The sequence below is a fragment of the Primulina tabacum genome, chromosome 14 (assembly GCF_025594145.1).
Source record: "Primulina tabacum isolate GXHZ01 chromosome 14, ASM2559414v2, whole genome shotgun sequence".
Classification (NCBI taxonomy): domain Eukaryota; kingdom Viridiplantae; phylum Streptophyta; class Magnoliopsida; order Lamiales; family Gesneriaceae; genus Primulina; species Primulina tabacum.
In genome coordinates this window covers 30,272,849-30,291,208 of record NC_134563.1, presented here as the reverse complement: position 1 = coordinate 30,291,208, position 18,360 = coordinate 30,272,849, and the positions used below count along the sequence as shown (strand labels likewise).

The following is an 18,360-nucleotide window of genomic DNA, read 5'->3' as shown; positions in this document are numbered from 1 at the left end:
AACGTACATATATGTATGAAATTCGTTTCGTTAGAAGAAAAGCGAATATGGTTGCTCATACTCTGGCTAGATCGGCCAATTGTTATGCTAGTCATTTTATTTTTATGACAGTCTTGATTTTATTTCTAATGTTTTCTTTCGTCACTGTAATGACTATGTTTTGATTTAATGAAAAAATAGAATGTTTCCTTGTCCAAAAAAAAAGGATTTCATTTCAAAAGTAAATAACATATATAACAAGGATTTGATAAAAATAATTTAAGAAAACTGTTTTAATTTTTAAACATAACTTAATGTTTAGTCTCTTTAATTAAATTTTAAATCTCCTTTAAAAATAATAAGAGTAGATCCATTTTGAGATGGTCTCGCTGATCTTTATTCGTGATACAGATCAATCATACTCATATTTACAATAAAAAGTAATATTTTTGGCATAAAAAATATTATTTTTTATGTGTGATCCAAATAAAATATTATATCTCACAAAAATGACTTGTAAGACATCTCAAATAGTTTTGTCGTATATAAATAAACATTGGTGCAACATTTAAATAAAATCGATTTAAACTTAGTAAACATGACCAAACTCAACTCCACCGTGTTGGGTTAATATCCATGAAATGAAAGGCAGGCACACTGAAAAACGTGCTGCTTTTATTTTGTGAACGTATCCAAAAGTGGTGTCTCACCGGAAGAGTCGCCTTTCAAAACATAATTTATTATATAAGACCTAAGAGAAAGTAAAAATGAGAACATAATTTTCCGGATTATTATATTATTATATAACACAAAAACTCATGTGAGACGGTTTCACGGGTCGTATTTTATGAGACGCATCTCTTATTTCGGTGATCCATGAAAAAATATTACTTTTTATTCAAAGAGTATTACTTTTTATTGTGAATATCGGTAGGGTTGATCCGTCTCACAGATAAAGATTCGTGAGATCATCTCACAAGAGACCTATTATTATATAATATAAAAGACGTTCTAATATTTTATAATTTTAGGAGATGGAATAATATATAGTCTTTCCAATAAAAAATACACAAAATGACAATGCCTTTCTTGGTGACCAAATCCATTCATCGTTATTATTATAATCTCCAATTTTACACCTCAAATCAAAAAATATAAACCTAAAATTTCACATGTCAATTTTATAAGATGGATCACCAACTTAACTCGATCGATGAAAAATATTATTTTTATGTCGAAAATATTAATTTTCTTTGCAAATATGGGTTGAGTCAATCCGTCGTCTCACACCTCCAATATCAGGAGCGCATTCATAAATTTTATTTATAGAAAAAATTTCATTTGAACTACATATAAAAAAACTATAAAATCAACATAGTTATATGATAGCAGAAATTCCAAAAAAATCCATAAATTTAATTATAAAAAATAACTTTTGGAAAAAGCTATATTACCAAGACGATGCATATGATTGTGAATCTATTGAAAGCATGTTTAAACGTTTGGCTTAATAGCGTTTCTTGTTGGTCCTACGTTTTGTTTTTATTCAGCCAATTCAATTCATTTTACCGACATGTATTTAATGCATACTTTCTTTGACCTTTCTTCTACCGACATTTCTCCCACTTGGAGATTTGATTGATAATCAAACACATCTCCACATCCTTTCAATCTTGCCATTCTCTGCTGCTTATGTTTCTGCTAGACCACTTGAGGATATACACCACTCAAACTTATCAGTGTTCACTTGCTTGGTCAGAACATCAGCAATGTTGTCCTTCGTATGGATCTTCTGCATATCCACGCTTCCTTCTTCAACTACTTCCCACTGCTGATGCATATGGTACTCGAGACATCTTCATCCTCTCTGCTTCACTGCTAGGACACATCTCAGAGGATAACTTGAAGTTAACAGGAAGAGGGGTCGATATTGGCTTACTATCTTGCATGTTGAAGCGTTGCAAGACTTTTTTTAAATAATTTTTCTGGGAAAGCCAAATCTTTCTATTACTTCTATCTCGGTGAACTTGCATTGGTAGTGCTCCTGGATCAGAATCCCAATTAATGAATCAGAGCATATGGAGTCATCTCCTTATCTTATTTTTCTGTCACTGTCAAGAAAAAATATGGCGGATTAACTGATATTTCTATCAGTTAATGAATGAGCCCAATGCAAAAAAATGCACGAGAATCTTGTTTGCTGGTCCCAAGTCCTTCATATCAAATTCCCTAGCCAACTGTGCCTTCAATCCTTGGACCTGATCTTTGTTGGGGCCTGCTACCAACATGTCGTCCACATACAACAGCAAAATGATATAATCATCACTGGACCTCTTGAAATATGTACAAGGGTCTGCACTTAGTCTGTTGTATCCAAGGCTCATGATATAGGAATCAAATCTCTGTTTGAGACCGTACAGAGGATTTATTCAACATGCAAACCAAGTTCTCTTTGCCTTTTTCCACAAAACCTTCTGGCTGGAGCATATAGATTTCTTCTTCAAGATCTCCATGAAAAAATACCGTTTTTATATCTAGCTGTTCTAGATGTAGGTCAAACACCGCACACAATGCCAGCACCACTCTGACTATTGTAAGCCGAACCACAGGAGAAAATATCTCATTGAAGTCAATGCCTTCTTTCTGAGCATACCCTTTTACCACCAACCTAGCACGATACCGCTCCACTTGGTTATTGTCATCACGCTTGATCTTATAGACCCATCTGTTTCCAATGGCTTTCCTCCCTCGTGGTAGTGTAACAAGATCCCAGGTTTTATTCATGTCTAATGCCTCCAACTCTTCTTGCATTGCTATCATCCACAGGGATATATCCGAGCTTTGAGTAGCCTCATGGAAACTCGATGGCTCACCATTCTCTGATAATAGACAATATGCAATGTTGCTTTCAGTGACATAATCTGAAAGCTAAACTGGTGGCCTTCTGTCTCGAGTTGACTGCTTCACATTGGAAACCTCTGACTCAACATGCTCTTGTTCTTCGTGCTCTGGTACTGCTTCACAAGAAACCTGACCTTCGTCCGTCTTATTTTTCACCTGAAATATAGTAGTTACTGAATTCAATGTGTCTTTGTCTCCCTTTACTTTATCTTCCTCGAATATAACATCCCTACTGATGACAAGCTTGTGAACAATAGGATCCTACAAGCGATATCTTTTTACTCCATCAGCATAACCCAAGAAGATACATTTTCTGGATTTCGAATCCAACTTCGATCTTTCTTGCTCATTGTACAGAACGTACACAGGACTTCCAAATGTATGCAAATGAGAATAATCTATCAGCTTCCCAATCCACATCTCCATCGGAGTCTTCAGATCAATCGCCACTGAAGGAGAACGATTGATAATATAACAAGCGGTTTTGACTGCCTCTGCCCAAAATGACTTTTCTAGACCTGTAGTCCTCAACATAGCTCTTGTTATGTCCAACAAGGTCCTATTCATCTGCTCCGTCACTCGATTCTGTTGAAGTGTGTAAGCCGTCGTGAACTGTCTCTTGATACCCTCATGTTGACAATATGCATCAAATTCATCACTGGTATATTCTCCTCCATTGTCAGTCCTCAAACACTTGATTTTCTTTTCAGAATCAAGTTTAACCCGCGCTTTGAAATCTTTGAAGACTTGGAAAACATCTGATTTCTTCTTGATTGGATACACCCAACATCTCCTAGAGAAATCATCAATGAACGAGACAAAGTATCTCGCTCCTCCTAGGGATACAACTGGTGCTTGCCAAACATCCGAATGAATCAGCTCCAATATGCTTTTGCTCCTGGCAGTAGAAGTGCCAAACTTTAATCTGTGTTGTTTACTGGTAATACAATGCTCACAAAAGGGTAATGACACTTTTGTAAGTCCCGGCAGCAGCTTCCGTTCTGAGAGAATTTTTAACCCTCGTTCTGACATATGCCCGAGCTTTCTATGCCATAACACTGTTAATTTTTCTCTTAAACCAATTGATGCAACAGCTAGTTCTGCCTCTTTGTGTGTTTCTCCCAAAAGTACATACAGATTTGCAGCAACCTTTTCCGCCTTCATAACCAAAAGCGCGCCCTTCACAATTTTCATGATCCCGTTCTCGATACGAGTTTTGCACCCGATGTCATCCAATTGCCCCAAGGACAAAAGATTTTTCGTCAGTTCTTTCACATGTCGTACCTCCTGTATGGTGCGAATGGTGCCATCAAACATTTTAATTTTGACAGTACCGACCCCAGCGAGTTCCAAGGCATGATCATTTCCCATGAGTACAGATCCTCCTGAGACTGGTTCATAATGATCAAACCATTCTCTCCGAAACGTCATATGCCACGTCGCTTCTGAATCCATAATCCATGTGTCACAAAATTTGTGTCTGCCTTCTGCAACAGTTGCTGCTTCGCTGAATAATATTTCATCACTGCCTGAAGTACTGGCCACATTTCCTTGAGAGCTTTTATCGATACTCGTACACTCTTTCTTGAAGTGCCCTTTACCGCCACATTTAAAACAGTAAATATTTTTTTTCGATTTTGATCTACCCCATCTTTGGCTCCCACTGGAGTCACGATCCATAAATCTTCCTCTTATCATCGGTAAAGCCTCTGCCTGCTTCAAAGTTATCAACCTATCTTCCTTATTCTTGCGCCGGCTTTCTTCTCCGAGAACCGCAGTTAAGACATTGTTGAATTTTAGAAAGGCCATAAGAATATTGTTGGTAATGTTAATGATAAGTTGATCATATGAATCTGGTAGACTTTGAAGTAGAAGCTCCGCACGTTCATTTTCCCCTATTTTATGCCCCATGGAAGTGAGTTGGGCAAATAGAGTATTTAGTGTATTGATATGGTCGGTCATCTATGAGGATTCCGTCATCCGAAGAGTATAAGGCCTTCTCTTTAGAAAAATCATGTTGTGTAGCGACTTGACATCGTACATCTTTATCAGAGTATCCCAAATAACTTTGGCTGTTTTTATCTCAGAGATACTTGACAAAACTTCGTCTGCTATAGCCAAGTGTAAATTGGCAACAACATTATCATTCATCTCATTCCACTTTCCATCATCCGTAATCTCCACCGGTCTATCTCCAATAGTCGCCAAGCAATTCTCCTTTCTTAAAACTGCTTGTATCTTTATTTTCCACAGCATAAAATTGCTTCCATTGAATTTTGCTATCTCGTACCTTCCCGCCATTATGTCTACAACAATTTTAGTAGACCGGACAAAATAATCTCGCCTTAAATAAAAAATCTCAAAAAATCTTTTCTGATGTGGAAGATCAGTCTAGGCTGCAACCACAGAGCATACTCAGAATTTTAAGAAATTTTAAACCAAGGCTCTGATACCACTTGTTGGTCCCACGTTTTGTTTTTATTCAGCCAATTCAATTCATTTTACCGACATGTATTTAATGCATACTTTCTTTGACCTTTCTTCTACCGACATTTCTTAGGTTATTTTCATTGTATCGAAACTTTAGGTCATTACAAGAATCCAATGTTAAAGCTTCTGTTTTGAATATTTATTTCTCGAGTAGGTCTCTTATGAGACGATCTCACGAATCTTTATCTGTGAGACAGGTCAACGCTACCGATATTTACAATAAAAAGTAATATTTTTAGCATAAAAAACAATATTTTTTCCTGGATAACACAAATAAGATATCTGTCTCACAAAATACGACCCGTGAGACCGTCGCACACAAGTTTTTGCCTTATTTTCTCAATGTAAAATTGACAATTTTATACATTAGAATTGTAAAACAAATTAAATTGTCAAACAATTGTTTCTGAATGAGAAAAACAATAAATCATTTTTTTTAAAATTTAATTCAGTAAATGGAAAAACGAGAAAATAAAATTTGAAAGTTAACGAATGCGCAAATGGCAGCTCACAAATTTGCATAAAGAAGGTTTACTACGATTGTATTTGGAACAATTGACGTGAAGGTAAGGATTTAAAATTCATAATTACAGAGTACAAACTCATTCAAATCCTTCTTGATACCTAATCAAATCCAAAACTTATAATCCAAATACAACCTAATGTAAATATGATTCTGTTCTAAAAGACAATTGATGTAGGATCGAGCGTTTGCCACTTTACCAAAAGCTATAGCTAGTGGTAATAGTGCAACTCAAATATTTTAAATCTCACAGCAGCTCAAGCAACACGGTTCGATCGCTCTTCAAGTATGAACAATTATTGCTCCCAACAATTCTCCCTCCCAATAATTGCACTTCTTGCAATCAATGAGAATCGAACTCGTGACCTTGGCTCTGAAACCAATTGTAGGATTGAGCGCTTGACGCTTTACTAAAAGCTAGCTTTTGGTAAAGCGGCAAGCGTTCGATCAATAATTGTCCCTGCTTGAAGAATGATCGAACCGTGGTGCTTGAGCTGTTGTGTAGTTTAAAAGATTTGAGTTGCACTAAACTATAGCTTTTAGTAAAACGACAAGTGCTCGGCCCTACAATTGGTATCATAGCAAGGATAATTATTGCTGTGGGGACCCAAACCTAATTCATCTTCTTAATCATTATTAGGATCATTTAATTCATCTGGGTCTAAATTTTTTTTAAAAATACATAAATGCGGAACATAATGAAATTCATCTGATATACAAATCGACAATAAAGTACAAATCTTGTACAACATATGTTTATCTCAAACTAAAGTTCAGCCACTACATCAAGTACTGAAAATCAATCTACTCTAAGTCCGGATATCCACACTAATCTTGAATCTCTCATCCTCTTCGTGACCCTGATCATGTCTCACCTGTTGTCATGCACACTTACAAACACAACAACAGCCGGATAACTCCGGTGAGAAAATAATCCCAGTATAAATAATGTATACATGCAATCATATAACAATATAAAAGCATGAAACAGATATCAATAGCATGTATCAAATCTGAAAAACATGAATCGATATAAAGCTGTAAATAAACTCTGGACTTGTAATCTCATACTCGACTCATCTCTAATCTAGGGATCCCGGTTCCTGGATATTACCATATATCGAATCTCCGCAATAGAAGCCGATCCGCTCCTACGCAACATCGATATAAATCAAACATCCAGTGTCTTGGCATATCCGCCAAATACTTGGCATGTCCGCCAATAACTAGGCATCTCCGCCTCTGACTCAATACACGCTTTGTTATAACTCAATAGACTAAGCATATCAATCTCATAAATTGCAAATATCAATGCAATAAATAAAGTATGTGGTTTTTGGGAAACTCAAGTCAAATCAAACTTGAGTCGTATTTTCCCGGTTCAACATTGATTTATACATTTCTTTCTGTTGATCTGACGAAGTCGAAGTCTCGAATTCAAAGTCTGTCGATACTCAAGCTGGCAATAACAATATCGAGGAGTACACTATCAATACACCACTCAAATCAATACTGGATATAATCAGAATTCAATCTAATTCTATTTCAACGGCATAACGGCATAATCTCAATATATCCAGCAATACAAATCAACAGATATCAATTCCCGCAATTCATAACCAATAACAATACAAATCTGATATCAAATCTCAATCAAATCCATTCTGAAAATCATAACAATTTCATACGGTATCCGTTCTTCAATCCGATTTCGATTATACGATATCTAATATATCAATAACACCATATATGAATCTTATCTGATTCCTTCAATATCATATTTTCAAATCATAACAAAACGTAGTAAAACTTACGTCCCAGTTGAAGTCTTTGTCGATAGAAACACAGTACCGAAGTCGGATTGAAATTCTGACTGGCGGATCTTGCACAAACTTCAAATTCCTAAAATAAAAGGCGTAAGGTCGTTCACCTATCTTTCTCTGAAGCTTTTCTCGATTCTTGCCGGTTCATCTGAAGGAAGGTAACCATATATATATATATATATATATATATATATATATCAATGCATGGTGAGGGGCGAGTGGCTTCATCCTTGTGCTGCACGTCTCGCGCATATGCGCGACCTCCCTCGGCGCATATGCGCGAGACCTACTGGTCTTAGCGCGTGTCTTTCGGCAGCTCGCGCTTATGCGCGACCTCACCCGGCGCATATGCGCGAGGTTCTCTGCCAATCTCGCGCATATGCGCGGGTCCTGTCGTGCATATGCGCGAGGTTCTTTGCCTACCTCGCGAATATGCGCCCGGTTGGGTCGCGCATATGCGCGAGGGCTCATCCTCGCACATAATTTCAATCTTCTTTCCGGCTTTTTCGGTCCGATCCATTTCGTCTATAATCACATCAATTTATCAATAATCATTTCAGATTACCATAATCAAAATTCTCGGGCATTACAATTGCTCCCAACAATTGACTTAAATTTAATTATCAATTTAAAAAAATTAACTCGAAGTTGCATTTGTATGGTTTATTTCATCCTACCAATGTGGGCATTGCCCCATGATAGGATGGATGGTCAAGATTTGCCCATGCATATATAGGACCCACTTTTTTTTAAAATTGTATGTGTGGCAAGATCTTACCCGTTGAAATGAAGTGAGGGTAGTGCCCACATAAGTAGGATCTCATCTACCCATTTGTATTGATGTATTTTAAATATATATATGAATTTCAAATGTATTTTTACTAATTGGATAAACTAATACCATAAACTTCAATTCTAACCCTTACGTGCTTACATAGCATGTCATGTTAATTACGACGGATTTCAAGTTCATCAATAATAATGTCATTTGAAATTCATTATAATTTGTGTAATAATGTGTAGATAAGTAATATATAGATTTAAAATTTGATATATTGTTTAACCGTTTAACAATAAAATTACATTTGAAATCTTGAAAAAATAACAATTCAATTGACTTTCTCAACACCTTGCTACCAACTTTACATCAAATAAAATTAAACGCAAGTGGAGATTTGCAAATTTGTTTGTCATTGACAAAATAATAATTAGGATTGATTAATGGGGGGTGATGATGCATTACTTTAATTTCCTATGAACAAATTACCAAATTTGTCCATATTTTATTCGAATTAAATAAAACCCAATTGCTTTTAATTTGATGTCTTACAGCTGCAAATATTCAAAACCTAGTGGGGGTGAAAAACTATCTGCTCCACTTGTTCAAAATATTCGTGAATAGTAATATAATAAAGATTAAATTGTATATAAAAAAAACCAAGCTGGTAAAAAACCACAGCCAATGATGAGAATTCTAGCATATTTTTTTTTTTTGAAATCCTATTCTAGGAGTGGGAGGACTCGAACCTGAGTCAATACAAAGGAAAAACAAGGTTAGATCAATAGAGTTAGGCTCGATCTCTCTAGCATAAAATTTTGATACAAGGAAAAGAATGAATATAATCACTGAATGTCACAAAACCTAACTTTTTTAAAAAAATTACTATAGAACCATCGGCCTTTTATCATTATAAACTCGTATAAAGTAAATTCTTGAGCTGACACAATAGTTTGCAAATCATACTAATCATGAGCTCAAATAAATCGCATTGAATAAACTAAATACGATAAACTCGTCTAAAAATATATTTATAAAAAAAGTCGAATAACTGAAATTTGTTCAAATATTAACTTACTTCACCCACACGAACAAACAATAAAACCAAACTCCTCATAAAAGTGAGGAAAGGCACTGAGGCTGCTGCTTCTCGGCTAGGTAAGTGGTTGGCTCTGGGATTTCCTCTTGCCACCACATATCTTCTTAAAATTCTGAAATCGAAATTGGACGAGTTTTTCAAGTCAGATAAATTGTAATATAATATTTTATTATTAAGAATCTGAATAATAGAGACAGATTCGATATCTTGATCTGATTTTTGTTTTATTTTTATTTTATTTTTAATTTCAAATTTTAATAAAGTATATGTATTGTAATAAGATCTCACGAATCTTTATCTCTGAGACGGATCAATTTTACCAATATTCACAATAAAAAGTAATATTTTTAGCATGAAAATAATATTTTTTTATGTATGACTTAAATAAAAGATTCGTCTTTTAAAATACAATCTGTGAGATCGATCTCTCAATAATTTGTGAGAACTTTATTTAAACATTTTAAATTGCAAGTCAATGAATCAATCAATCAAATGGAAGGGAAGGAGCATTGAACCTGGTAATAAAGGAACAGTCTCGATTCATTGCACGCTGCAATTTAATTTAATGGAAAGTGGTCCCCACCTGTGTATATGAGAATTGAGAAATACACCCACAAGCTTGTATTTCGACGTTGTGTGTTGTATTCTCTGCCCATTTCTTCTTCTCTCTCTACTTTTTGCCCTATTCAATAGGGTTTTCTTCGCTCGTCTTTTGGCTTTGATTCTCTTCTCGGATGCATTTTGTTCTTATTGATTCTCTCCTCATCGTGTTTTTCTTGTTGGATCTGTTTGTTTTTGCTCTCGGCAGAGGGTTTTCTCGGCTTCCACGCTTCGGATTCGGTCTTATTGCGGTTTACACGCCGTTCTCATGTCTAAAGTCATCGATTTCACTGGTATGCTGGCTGATCTTCCGTGGGTTTTCTTGGTTGAGGTTTATATTCTCTGTGTGTTTTTCGGGACTGCTTTATTTGGGTTAAAGTTCATATTTTTAGCCCCGTGTGTGGTGGTTTTTTTTTTTCTTTCTAGATCTTGCTGTTCTATTTGCAAACCTCGAGCACTCTCAAATGCATCACAGAGTTGTGGTCTGCAGTTTTTATTGTCTTAATTTTAATTTTGCTTTATAATTGTGTCGCCTTACTTTTTGGTTGTCTTTTTATTATCGATTCCTTTTTTTTTTTTTGAAACGTTTAATTTTAGCGTGATATTTTATGATTGTGGGACTTCCTTGGGCCCTTAGAAATGTAATGAATTTCGTTTGAATGATGGAATTAAAATGACCCCATCACTTGCTATTTAAATTGTTAAGAAATGGGCTTGACATTGAAATTGATGGATTGGAAAGTTATTAATGCAATTTGAGTGAATTTGTACTAAGTTTTTGAAATTCAAACACACAGGATCCTATCATCCGAATTCAGCTTGTCTTTTTCCGGTGAATTAGACATAGTAGACTCTGTGCTTTTACTTGGAGGGAATTTGTGCTTCCTGACTCTGTGATTTGGATTGTGGTTAACTGGTCATGCTTATCGTTCTTGTGTGCTTTTTCCGTTTGTGGTTATGCTTATCGTTCTGATGTGCTTTATCCATACTTATTCATGATATGGTGGTCCTTTTATGTTACTCTGCAGCTTTAGATTCGAAATCTGCATATTTCCCAGAGAAATGCAAAAGCAGCAAAAAACTAGATTTACTATATTTCTTAAAAAAAGATTATTTTTATATTATAATTATAAGCTGATGTCAGTTTTCCTAATTTGGTTACAGGTGGTGATGATTTTTGTTCTAGGGGGTTTATGCACACAAATCCCAAGGATTCAAATTTGTTTTTTCCTCTTGGTCGCCATGTGGATGTGTATTTCCCGAGGAAAAGGTCTCGTGTCAGCGCTCCATTCATTTTCAGTGGAAAGGTTAGGCAGCAGTCGTCTATTGAGGTTCTTCCTGATGCATGCCTTTTTGAGGTTTTCAGACGCCTCTCAGGAGGGCAAGAGAGGAGTGCCTGTGCCTGTGTCTCAAAACGCTGGCTTATGCTTCTGAGTAGCATCCATAGAGATGAGATATTCCCCGCTAAAAGTAATCTTGGCCCCGAGGAGCATGATAATACATCTATTTCTGAGAAGGCTGATGAAGCATCCAAGCCCAAAGAGAAGGTTGAATTTGTTGATTCTAGCGTGGTTAAAACTGTGACCGAGGAGGAATTTGAAGGAACCGATTCAGATGGTTTTCTTTCTCGATGCTTGGAAGGGAAAAAAGCAACTGATGTGAGATTGGCATCTATTGCTGTAGGAACTGGAAGCCGTGGAGGTTTAGGAAAGCTTTCCATTCATGGAAGCAGTTCTACCTGTGGTCTGACAAATCTTGGCCTCAGAGCTATTGGTCGTGGTTGCCCTTCTTTGAGATCTCTTTCCCTGTGGAACTTATCATCAATCGGTGATGAAGGGCTTTTGGAAATTGCAAGTGGAGCACGTTTTCTTGAGAAACTTGACCTATGTCATTGCCCTGCAATCACAGATAAAGGATTGATTGCCATTGCGATGAACTGTCCCAATTTGATGTCAGTAACAATTGAGTCCTGCACAAACATTGGTAATGAAAGCTTGAAAGCTTTGGGCCACTACTGCCCCAACTTGAAGTGCATCACTGTTAAAAATTGCGCACTTGTAAGTGACCAGGGAATTGCGAGTCTGTTTTCATCAGCTGGTCATGTCTTGTCGAAAGCTAAACTTCAGGCACTTGACATCAGTGATGTTTCTCTTGCTGTTATTGGACACTATGGCAGCGCGATGACCAATCTTGCACTCCTTGACCTCCAGAATGTGAATGATAAGGGTTTCTGGGTTATGGGTAAGGGTCAAGGTTTGCAGAAGCTGAAAGTTTTATCCATTACTGCATGTAGAGGTATTTCTGATTCTGGGCTTGAAGCTTTGGGTGATGGTTGCCCAAATCTGAAGTTGTTTGGGCTCAGAAAAAATCTTCTTGTCTCAGATACCGGAATGGTGAAATTTGCCAGAGCTGCTGTGACACTCGAGAGTCTTCAATTGGAGGAATGCCACAGGATCACACAATTTGGAATATTCCATATCCTTGCAAACTGTGGTGGAAAACTGAAGGCTCTTGCTTTAGCAAATTGCTTGGGGATTCGGGACATAAATTTTGTGTTTCCTTTGACTTCCATTTGCCATTCGCTCCAATCGTTGGTCGTTCACAACTGTCCGGGATTTGGTGATGTCGGATTGGCCATATTGGGTAGAATGTGCCCTAAACTGACTCAATTGGAACTTAGTGGCCTTCAGGGAATCACCGATGCTGGACTTCTACCTCTTGTTCACAGTTTGGAAGCTGGTTTGATTAAGCTAAATCTTAGTGGATCTGTTAATCTGACTGACAACTCAGTTGTGGCCATCACTAAGCTGCATGGGGAAACACTTGAGCTTATGAATCTTGATGGGTGCAAGTACCTCACCGATGTTACCCTGTCCGAAATTGCTTGGAACTGCTCTGTGCTGAGCGAGTTGGATGTTTCAAAGTGTGGAATAACTGATTCTGGGATTGCCTCCTTGGCTGGTGCTGAGCAGCGAAGTTTACAGATGTTTTCCCTCGCAGGTTGCTCTTTCGTGTCTGACAAAAGCTTACCATTCTTGGGAGTGTTGGGCAAGACTTTGGTGGGGCTTAACATCCAGCACTGCAATGGAATCAGCAGCAGCAGTATTGATCTGCTTCTAGAGCAGCTTTGGAGGTGCGATGTTCTTTATTAACTTGGTGGGCTGAGCTTCAATGTCCACTACTTCCATGAAGGTCTTGGTAGGCAGCAGTTAGTGCGACTTGTTTTTGGGTCCATTGGTGTATGGGTCTTTGTCACCTGGTTCAGTGTCCGTCTTCTGCCTTGCTTTTTTCCAGTGAATGTGGCTTGGGTAAACCCTTTTTTGCAGCTTTCATTCCATTAGAAAGTTGTTTCAAGAATTTTAGTTCTCGATTATGGGAGCTATCCTTCTACTGGGCCCCACACGTAGCTGAGAACATACCGAGGACGGTGGATGCTGAATCATTGCATTGTTTCAAGCAGTCTCTCTTCTTCTTAGGGTATGTAGAAGTCTTGGTTTCACCGAGTATTCTACATTGCATATGTTGTCTTATTTCATGTTTTTATTGAGTCGGTGTGAGGGTTATTTCATGGTTGCTTTGGCAGTTTGACGTCTGTTGCCTTGCTTTCGTGGGCTTTGGCCATGGCAGATATTACTTTCAGTCTGCCATGATAACCTTTTCTCTATGAAAGGGTTTTTTTTTGTATTACCAATCCCTGGTTTTGCAGGCTTCTTTTCTTGTAAACTGCATCCCCCCTTGCAACCTTCTTGTTATGTAATTCTCTCCTTGAAATGCTCCGTTGCTTTGTAGCCTTGTGGTGTTAGTTGTCTATCGATGAATAAAAGCGCACTTTTATGTAATTTTCTTGTTTATTTTCTTATCTTTCTGTAAGATTGATTACCATACCTGTTACTTAACGCAGTTAACAGTACCCGAAGGACAGGTTACTAGACCTTTAATAGTTTTCAAACTAAGATTTAAATAAAACAACTTCTTTGATCTTACACGAGAAGCAATTAGTAGGCCGACTTAATAGATTTGCAACATGTTCCACTGCCATTAGAAATACCTCAGTTACGCGCTCCAGAATCAAGATCTTCAGACCTTGAGCTTCAAGAGCAGGCTCATCGTCTATGTTTGCACCTTGGCTCTTTTCTTGGAGGGCTTGATCAGCTGATCATCCATCAGTTTTACCTGTTTTGTCAGAAATGATCATCTTACGGCGTGTTCTTTTTTCTCCGACAATTTCTCGTCCGAGCTTATGGAGAGAGTATCGAGAGCTCCGAATTCTCTGAAGTATGGCAATAGGCATCCGTGATTTGGCTCTCTTAGTTGGTAAATAATTAGAAATCACGCCATCACATAACACATCCACCTGTAACCAAAGGTATGTAACAGCAATCATGGTAATATCTTGAGGGAACGGTTTAAAGTAAATGGATGCAATTTAGAAACAAGTGAGATGAAAATAATAGGTCGGGCAGGACGTCAAAGCAAAAGGTATCACCTTTTTACTCGATAATACTATATTCTCTTGCATCATGACTTGCTTTTTATAACACTAGCAATACAATGAACTGAAATCCAGGCACATGGGAATTGTCTTTATGGATACAAGAATCCCATATCTCTAACGTGAGAATGGTATGGATTTTTTCGAGTATGATCCGAAGCCATCTCCTGATAAACATCGTATCATCGAAAAAGATGAGATGAACTCCATGATGGTGAGAAACATAATGAAGTCGACATAATATTTCACGTGGATTGACTACTTGTGGATCTACACAAACATTTTGGTAAAAAGGGGTGGTTGAATTATAGTCAGAATTTCATAATCTCATGGCCCAAAAGTCAAGTGAAACCCTCTAGGCCAAGTCTTTTGTGACACTTTCATCGCATGACGATGAACGGTCTGGATTCATCGGATATCCAATTCATTCAGCAATATCTTGTGTTCTTTTCACATTTTCAAAGATTATACTTTTAAACACTGAAGATCAGATCTGCCGGTGAATTTTCTGTTCGGAGATTCATCGTCTTGATCTAAGTGATTTTTTGATTTGAGGTGAATAAACTACCAAACCCATTTGTTGCTTCCGATTTCTTCACCACGTCATCGAAGTTTTTCCATTTTTGTACTCCGGGTTTTTGAGCGCGGGATATCGGATAAAACTTAGCTCAAGCCATGCCGCCGACCACGATTCGGAAAGCCATTGGGACGGTGAAGGACCAAGCCAGCATCGGGATCGCTAAGGTTGCCAGCAACATGGCGCCGGATCTGGAAGTCGCCATAGTGAAAGCCACCAGTCACGATGATGACCCGGCATCCGAGAAGTATATTAGGGAGATTCTCCGTTTGAACTCTCTCTCTCGTGGTTATGTTAACGCCTGTGTGGTCGCTATATCTAAAAGATTGGGGAAGACTCGGGATTGGATCGTTGTCCTCAAGTGTTTGATGTTAATTCATCGTTTGCTCAACGACGGAGATGCTGTTTTCCAGCAGGAGATCATGTATGCTACTAGAAGGGGGACTAGATTATTGAACTTGTCGGATTTCCGTGATGAGGCTCATTCCAATTCATGGGATCATTCCGCATTTGTTAGAACCTATGCCCTGTACTTGGATCAGAGACTTGAGTTGATGGTTTATGATCGGAAACAAAGTGGAAATGGGGTTGAAATGCAAGGATTTGGCAGTAGAGAGGATCTGCAGGGTTATAGATCGCCCCCAGGATCAAACAGGGGATATGATGATTTCCATGAATATCGGGACAGACAGGGTTATGGAATGCCCGGACCCCAGTCATCTGGGGGCGTCAGAGAATCCACAGAGGGGAGGAAAGATCTTACCCCGCTGAGCGAAATGATTGGACCGGTTCTTGTCTTGTCGACCCACGGGTCTAGCCAAGAATGAGAGGATGATTCTGGTGGCACTGTATGCAATGGTCAAGGAGAGCTTCAAGTTCTATGCTGATGTGTGCGAGGTTCTGGCAGTACTTCTAGATAAGTTCTTTGATATGGAGTATCAAGATTGTGTGAAAGCTTTTGATGCCTATGCTAGCGCAGCTAAGCAGATTGATGAGCTTGTCGGATTCTTTGATTGGTGCAGAGATGTAGGAGTGGCTAGGTCTTCTGAGTATCCGGAAGTGCAGAAGATTAATAGCAAGCTGCTGGAGACTTTGGGGGAGTTCGTGAGGGACAGGGCGAAGGCGATGAAGAGCCCTGAACGAAAAGTGGAGATCAAGCCAGTTGCTCAAGAGGAGGAGCTGTTGTCTGATGTGAATGAGATCAAAGCATTGCCGCCTCCAGAAAATTATACCCCTCCACCACCTGAGCCAGATATGCCTAAGCCCATTGTCCAGGAGACTCGGAATTTAGTGGATCTACGGGATGAGGGAGTGAATGCTGATGATCAAGGCAACAAATTGGCTTTGGCGCTGTTTGCTGGGCCGGCGACAAACAATGAGAATGGCTCATGGGAAGCATTCCCTTCGAATGGAGAGCCAGAGGTGACTTCTGCTTGGCAGAATCCGGCAGCCGAGAGTGGAAAAGCTGATTGGGAACTAGCCCTGGTAGAATCTGCCAGTAATTTGTCCAAGCAGAAGGCTGCAATGGGTGGGGAACTTGATCCTTTACTGTTGAATGGCATGTATGATCAGGGAATGGTTCGGCAACATGTGAGCACAGCCCAATTGAGTGGTGGTAGCGCCAGCAGTGTGGCATTGCCAGGTACTGGAACAAGCAAAACTCCAGTGTTAGCACTCCCTGCGCCAGATGGAACAGTCCAGGCCGTCGGACAAGATCCATTTGCTGCATCTTTGAGCATTCCCCCGCCAGCATATGTGCAGATGTCAGAGATGGAAAAGAAGCAACACATGTTATTGCAGGAGCAGTTGCTATGGCAACAGTATTCGAGAGAAGGCATGCAATGGATATCACTTCACCTCTTATTTGGATATCACTTCACCTCTCACTAATTTTTCAGCAAATTTACTTAAAACATTGTATTACTCTAGCATAAAAAATAATAATTTTTCATAGATGACCCAAATAAGAGATTCGTCTCACAAATATGATATGTGAGATCGTCTTACACACGTTTTTGTCATAAATGAGAGAGTAAAAAAAATAATCAAAACTTAAGCTTCTAACTAACACCAGAATAAAACAAAAAGTGACACCAGAAACAACATTCCACTCATAAACTGGAAAGACAATTATACTTCACAAATATCACATCAATAAAAAATTCTGTAGCATTTAAAAATATATATATATATATAAAAGTTTATCTGGAAATTTATCACCCAGTCTATAATTTAAAATAGACGACACTGTTGAAAAATATATTTAAAATGTGAGTATTGAATATTTGAATGTTGAATATTTGAATGTTGAAAATAAGAGTTGTAAATATTGAAAATTAGTGTGTGATGATGTAGGTAATGATGTATTTTATTTTTGGATTATTTGTAAAGATTTCCTATAAATAGATATCTCATTTGTGAAGAAAATCACAATTGAGTAGAGAGAAAAATATTATAAAGTGTGTAATTTGGTAAATTTTGAGAGTTTGAGATTTTTACTTTTTACCATAAATTTTTACTTTTTCACAACACGTTATCAGCACGAAGCTCTAAAAGTCCTACATACTTTTCCAAGCTCCAAACAGAAGAAAAAGGTAACAAAAATAATTATATTTATTTTACTTTTATTTATTTATTGTGTATTTATTTAATATACAATATAATGTTATTATTAGAAATAATAAAAATAAATTTTTCATAAACTTGTTATAAATCCTGGGAGGATGTTAAGACGACATCCCACACTCCCGGTAAGGGATACGACAAGTATAAAAGCCTATAAGGTTTTTAAACAAAATAAATTATGACACTCATTATAATATTATGATATGATATACATAATTATTTAAACATGTCTAATATTATATATATCATATTATTACCATAAAATTATACAAATACATACCTTTATTTTTTTTGTACCCCAACGGTCATAAATGGTAAAAAAACGGCTAGTTTTTGCCCTATAAATATGATCTCACAAACACATTCCATCACTCCAACTTTCTCTTCTTCTCTAAAAATTATTCATCATCAAATTTTTCGAAGAAAAAAGAAGATGGCTTTCTCAAGGTTATTTTTAACTATTTTGGTTATCA

General features: G+C 37.6%; 1 protein-coding gene, 1 long non-coding RNA gene and 1 pseudogene across 2 annotated transcripts; 2 read left to right on the top strand and 1 right to left on the bottom strand.

Moving 5' to 3' along the window:
* Positions 1 to 6,603: 6,603 nt before the first annotated feature.
* LOC142525137 (uncharacterized) lies at positions 6,604 to 9,717 on the bottom strand. Its single transcript, XR_012815032.1, has 2 exons — positions 9,573 to 9,717; positions 6,604 to 6,783 (listed from the first exon to the last, which is right to left on the bottom strand). It is a non-coding gene; the product is annotated as an uncharacterized LOC142525137 (long non-coding RNA).
* A 492-nt stretch (positions 9,718 to 10,209) lies between these two features.
* Positions 10,210 to 14,032, top strand: LOC142524357 (EIN3-binding F-box protein 1-like). The gene is made up of 2 exons (XM_075628311.1): positions 10,210 to 10,486; positions 11,358 to 14,032. The coding sequence occupies exons 1-2, from the start codon at positions 10,462 to 10,464 to the stop codon at positions 13,343 to 13,345; spliced, it is 2,013 nt and encodes a 670-aa protein (XP_075484426.1). The 5' UTR covers positions 10,210 to 10,461; the 3' UTR covers positions 13,346 to 14,032.
* Positions 14,033 to 14,775: 743 nt separating this feature from the next.
* Positions 14,776 to 17,167, top strand: LOC142524358 (putative clathrin assembly protein At4g32285; annotated as a pseudogene).
* Positions 17,168 to 18,360: the final 1,193 nt, after the last annotated feature.